This window comes from Bidens hawaiensis, unplaced genomic scaffold, assembly GCF_021521415.1.
Source record: "Bidens hawaiensis isolate Kalapana, Puna unplaced genomic scaffold, B.hawaiensis_p1.1 tig00051564_1, whole genome shotgun sequence".
NCBI lineage: Eukaryota > Viridiplantae > Streptophyta > Magnoliopsida > Asterales > Asteraceae > Bidens > Bidens hawaiensis.
The window spans coordinates 54,323-60,412 of record NW_027499259.1 but is presented as its reverse complement, the minus strand read 5'-3'; the positions used below and the strand labels follow the sequence as shown (position 1 = coordinate 60,412).

The following is a 6,090-nucleotide window of genomic DNA, read 5'->3' as shown; positions in this document are numbered from 1 at the left end:
AGAGAAGATCACCAACTATGGCAAACAAACAAGCATTTGAATACCAAAGTGAAGCCCTACAAAAGTACAAAGGTTCACCAAAGTATGTAAGATCACCGCTTTCAAGGGATGAGCCTGCCTCCGAGATAGTTAGTACATCCCCAAAATAGAATGCATATGGCAGCCAAAGTTGCTATCATTAATTCATGGTAGTCTCTAAAGTTAACATTCATTCAATTCTAACTCGTTACACTCTTTACTACAATTCTTGTAGAGCCTCCCATTGATTCTCATGTTGGAGGCTGATTGCACGATTGCAGGAGGCCCACTACTGCGATGAGACTAACGTTCATTATGTTCTTAGCATGTAGTGTACCAAGTCTAGTTAGGCCCTCCAGTTGAAGTCGGCCAATTCAGTTTATATAATTTAATTCACAATTTATTGTTCAAAAATTCTTGTTTTACGATACAATCAACATTTGGATATTGGAACCGAAAAGTGTTTACCTTTATTTTTATTTTTGAAATTATTTAATGCGCAGTTATGCCTATGCATAATATTCATAAAGCTCCGCTATAATTTAAAAAAAACTAATAAAAATTAACGATTTTGAAATTAAAATTAAACATGATCAAATCGAATCATTTAAGTGGCATGACCGATCTAACCAGCTTAACTGTTTTGATTTGTTAATATATTTTGAAACGTTAAGGTTTAGAAACAAATTTTATGTCAACCAATAGTGAACGTCCTTGATTCCTATAAATTAAGGCCATCGCTAAAGTTTTATAATGTGCATGTAAGGTGTATCATTTTATATTTCATAAAAGGGTTTAAGAAAATTGTTATATGAACACGTTTATAGTAAGTGAAACTTACAATAATTTAAGGAAATGATTCTCACAACATTCCTTTTAGTTATTTAAAATTATCCCAAACAAACATGAATGGGGTTATGTTGAAGGAACATTCTCCCTAACAACCAACCATGATTTGTGAAAAGAAAATAATAAAAATAATAATAATTTAGTAATTGAATTATAATGTCACCAACAAACGTGTCATTTCAAAGCCCTAACTTTTTTTACATTTAGTTGTTGTAATCATCTCTTTACAGTAAGGATGGCACATGGTGGTATGGTCATCCTCATCCCAAGATGCTAATTGTCTTCAATCTAACTATATAAACTTCAACAAACACTGCCACAGAATTTGTGTTTTTTAAAAATGCTTATAAACATTTTATTTTGTTCAAGGGTTCCTTGTTTTGGTACATACAAATCATTGTCCTTGTAAAATTATATACATATATACCTTCTTAACAATAATGTGTACCTTAGTATATATACATAGCATGGATCAAATGGATAGTTAAAATTATATATAGACACGGGCAAAATCGTAGATAATGATAGATTAAAACGGTTGAAAAGAAAAAAAATGGATACCCTTCGTTTTTTTTCCTCTCGTTTTTTTGTTGTGTCTAGTTATACCAAGCTTTTCAAAATCAAATAACTTATAAATGTAATTTTATTAAAAAGAAATTATACTATAAATTAATAATTTTATCATTTATATAGTGTTTTTATAGTAATAACCAGTTTAAATAAACGTTAATATCATGTTTTATAATTATACATCTATTTCGGGTAATCATTTATTCATTTATATTGCTATTAATAAGAGTGTGTAGTTATTATATGCAACCGAGTGTAACTTACACATATGATGGTACGTAATTATACACACATGTATACCCTCGCCCAAAATACGTGTCACGTCCCTAGTGACCTCACACTCTTCGTACGGGAAAACAAAATTATTGTGTTCAAATAAAGATCATTAACAATTTATTGTTAATTTGTTTGGTAGATCTTTATGTTTCTTGTATGTTCGGGTTTTTGTGACTTTCAATCCACCCCGTTATTCTCTTATAATATTGCCATTTATTAAAACAAAAAATAACTATTTATGATTGCTCTAGAATCTATAGTAGTCTATAAAACAGCATTCTCAATAGATCCTCTAACTTCATCTCTATAATTATACTAAAAATCACTATTTTTCTTTTATTTTTAATTAAATAATATTTTTTTATATCTTTATCGTTACATTTTTTCTCTTTCAGTTACAACCACTTTTAAAAATTATTATAAGTTTATAGATTTACTATGCTCCATTCACAACTACTCCATAACTTATAGAAAATGCACTCAAAGTTATATATTTACGGAGGAGGAGTTGTTGTAAATGCTCTAATAAACCTATGAATTAAAAAACAAGTTATAAAACATAACCTGTAATCTATTATAGTATGGTTTTTACCAGGGGCGGATCCAGCATACAAACGGGTGGTTCCCCGGAACCACCCGAGTTTCGAAATAATAGTGTACGGATATATAGAAGACGCGTAGGAACCACCTTATAAATTAAGAGGGAACCACCTAAAAAAAATTCCTGGATCCGCCACTGGTTTTTACCACTTTTATAAGGTGTGGATTCAAAGTTTTAAACCATTACAAATGCAAATATGCAAGGTTAAGTGGTCAATCAAAAACAAAGTAATAAAATACAACAGAATAAAATGAGCCAGCCCAATAACTAACATGGACCGAAGATGTCATCAAACGGCCCCACACATCCTCTTATAATTTATAAATGGTACTTTGATAGTTTGATCCATTAAATAGTAACAAAATTGTAATATACCATTTAATGTTCATATATATAGGTGCATAAAACCGGATTTTCGGTCAAACCGGATCGATTTTGAAATCGTTCTATATTGAGTTAATATAGTACACACCAAACCGACGAAAACTAGCTCGCATTAGAAACAACTCCATGAAGGATAAAACGTGTTTGGATTTAAATTGATTTGAAATTGGTTCCATTTGGTTTTATTGTTTCGATGTAATCACTACGTTCAGGTTAACTTTTGGGCTGTGAAGTGCAGGCCGGTAGCCCAAGTACCGATTCCGGCCCAATATAACTCAATCAAATCTTCAAAAGATGAACCAAAGCAAAGTTATACTACTCATGAACCCAAAAGTCCATTAAATACTACTACCAAATATAATAAACTTCATACAAAAACAAAACCCTTAATTTATTATTTGGAAATCCAACAACACCTATTCATTCTAGGTCTCTTCGCCGTCACTTTGCGCTTTTTGCTTCGATCAACTTCTTTGCGAAAGAAGGCAGACTGAAAGCAGCCGTGTGGATCTATAAAATGCAAAAATAATCAATAAAACATCCAAAAAAACGAAACTTTATTAAGATTATTACCTCTTTGTTGTAGAACTTCAATGGCCCTATAGATTTGCCTCTGTTGCCATTTTCGTCTATTGGGTTGATCGGGTTCTTGAAATCAACCTCGGGTCCCTCAGTCGAACACAACATGAACCCAATAACACCACTGCATTCGTATTATGACACACAAATTTTTAATTAAAATATGACTTCGTTTCAAAAACGTATGTAGCACAAGATTACCTAGGATATGTAGGAACGGTTGTCCACGCGTAATTAACAGACCCTTTAAACACCTGGTGACAATTTGCAACAATATCTTCAATTATGTGCATATGAAGCCATATGCTCTCGGCCTGCGTGCACATAACACCACCGGGTCGAAGCGCTTTAGCAACCGACTCAAAAAACGGCTTCTCAAAAAGTTCTTGTGCGGGACCTGAAGATAGTTGTCATGTCAGCGTATTGAATTAGTTACATAGAGCAGGTGGGCCCGAGTGTGCATACCAACGGGGTCAGAAGAATCAACTATAACCGCATCGTAGCTTCCTTCAGGAGCAGCCTTCAAGAATGCAACTCCTAAAAGAATTAATAATAATAATAATAATAATAATAATAACAATTCCTACAAGAATTAATAATATTACATAATAATAATGATAATAATAATAATATTATTATTAAATAATAATAATAATAATTCCTACAATAATTAATAATAATAATAATAATAAACACAAAACTTTTAGAAAAGGTATTAAATATGAGAATAATAACAAAAGGTTAAGTATTGTATAAACCATCGCCTATGTGAAGTTTGACGCGCGGATCTTCAAAACCGACAGCTACACCAGGAAAAAACTCTTTAGACACCTGAAAATTGGGAAGAAGTATTTTACATTAGTCGTCTATTTTGAACGGTGTGTCATATTAAGTTATCAAAAATTTTGAACATAATGAAATTAATTTTTTTTTTTTAAATCATGATTACTCACATCAACGACCATCTTATCGATCTCACAAATATCTATGTGTTCAACAGAAGAATGACGAGCTACTTCACGCAATACACCACCGTCTCCTCCTCCAACAACCAAGACCTACAAATTATCATAAAGACAGTCAAGTTTGAAACTTTTGAATTCGTTGACGGTTACAAACAAACACGCATGATTAACGTGACGTTATTATCCATTAAAGATTCAAGTAAATAGTTGTAAACAAAAAAACCGAACCTTTTTAGGGTTTGGGATTGAACAAAGAGGAAGATGAGTAATCATTTCTTGATACGCGCATTCATCTCTCTCGGTAAGTTGAATTACGCCATCCAAAACAAGAACTTTCCCATACGTTGCAGACTGAAACAAAAATCCACATCATTTATACTAAAATGACGAATGAAAAAAAAAGAGCGAAAAAAAGAATGATAAATTAAATACCTGAAATACCATAACTTTCTGGTAATCAGACTTGCCTTCAAACAACACTTTTTCCACCTTCAAAGAGTGTGCTTCTCCTGCAATATCATTAGTTTGTACATTATAACTACTGGATTCATACCATAATATTAAAATCTAAAAAGAAAAAAGTCAAACAGCCATAAAGGAAAAGGTACAATCCCATATTTCATTATTATTGTCCACCTTTTGACTTATGAGTATCAAATGAGAATGCTTTTGAACTTAAATTTTGGGGAGATATGTAATGGTTATGCACTATACAAACCAGACACCGCGTCTAATCTATAAGAGTCGGATACAGGTCATATAGGCACCTACACGAGCCATTTAGCCCTATATGAATCGTATAACACTTATTTTTAAGTTTTATAATTAAAAATTATAACTTTTTAATAGGATTTCAAAACAAAAGTCTAAAAAAAACATAACCTTATTTTTTTTATTTTTATACAATAACTGGCGTCCATACAACTCATAGGCCTATGCACCTTGTATCCTTGTATAGGCGTAACTAACATAGTAGGTATGACACCTCTATACCTATACGAGTCATATATGCCTTCACAAGCTAGTGTCTAGGAAATGGGGCAGGTGTCCGAATATAACATCCCTTTCAAAAAATACCTTAACCCAAAAACCAAGAATCAACAAACCCTCATTAAAAAATGATTTTTTTTTCAAATTAACCAAATAAACCCCTATAAAGAATCAACCCATGAAGTAAATTAACCACCTTTACATCCTCAAATGATCTAAAAATGGAAAGCGTACTCACTATTAACTCCCAATTCAACATTAAATGAATATAAAAATAATAAAATTATATTTTGTAGCTTAAGTGCTTAACCAAGAATCAACAAACCCTCATTAAAAAATGATTTTTTTTTTCAAATTAACCAAATAAACCCCTATAAAGAATCAACCCATGAAGTAAATTAACCACCTTTACATCCTCAAATGATCTAACAATGAAAAGGGTAGTCACTATTAACTCCCAATTCAACATCAAATGAATAAAAATAATAAAATTACATTGTGTAGCTTAACCAAAAAACCAAGAATCAACAAACCCTCATTAAAAGAATGATTTTTTTTTCAAATAACCAAATAAACCCCTATAAAGAATCAACCCATGAGCTAAATTAAGCACCTTTAAATCCCAATTGAAGATCAAATTAATATAAAATGATAATGAATTAAGAAGAATAGTGTTACCAGGCCACATTGGGCTAATTTCTGAAAACCATCCAGAAATAATTGACGGCATATCACCACCGTTGTCGTCCTCTTCTCTCGGCCTCTTCACGGCGGCGCCGGTGGTTTGTTCAGCCATTTTACGTCTGTCTCTGTGTTTGTTAAATCCTGGGGACCAACACCTCAAAATTGAAAGTGTGT

At 32.1% G+C, this 6,090-nt stretch overlaps 1 protein-coding gene across 1 annotated transcript; it reads right to left on the bottom strand.

The window, feature by feature from the left end:
• Positions 1–3,001: 3,001 nt before the first annotated feature.
• LOC143599154 (spermidine synthase 1-like) lies at positions 3,002–6,073 on the bottom strand. Its single transcript, XM_077077180.1, has 9 exons — positions 5,911–6,073; positions 4,675–4,751; positions 4,471–4,593; positions 4,231–4,335; positions 4,036–4,108; positions 3,743–3,814; positions 3,479–3,674; positions 3,272–3,401; positions 3,002–3,208 (listed from the first exon to the last, which is right to left on the bottom strand). Exons 1-9 carry the CDS (start codon positions 6,026–6,028, stop codon positions 3,140–3,142), a joined length of 963 nt encoding a protein of 320 aa, XP_076933295.1. The 5' UTR covers positions 6,029–6,073; the 3' UTR covers positions 3,002–3,139.
• Between the last annotated feature and the right edge of the window lie 17 nt (positions 6,074–6,090).

Bases quoted from the DNA above. Each gene is read 5' to 3' on its own strand.
- LOC143599154 (XM_077077180.1), bottom strand. From the start codon at position 6,028: ATGGCTGAACAAACCACCGGCGCCGCCGTGAAGAGGCCGAGAGAAGAG. The intron at 3,675-3,742 runs GTATGCACACTC...AACTATCTTCAG, and splicing joins TGATTCTTCTGACCCCGTTG to GTCCCGCACAAGAACTTTTT. The intron at 3,209-3,271 runs GTAATAATCTTA...TGCATTTTATAG, and splicing joins TGAAGTTCTACAACAAAGAG to ATCCACACGGCTGCTTTCAG.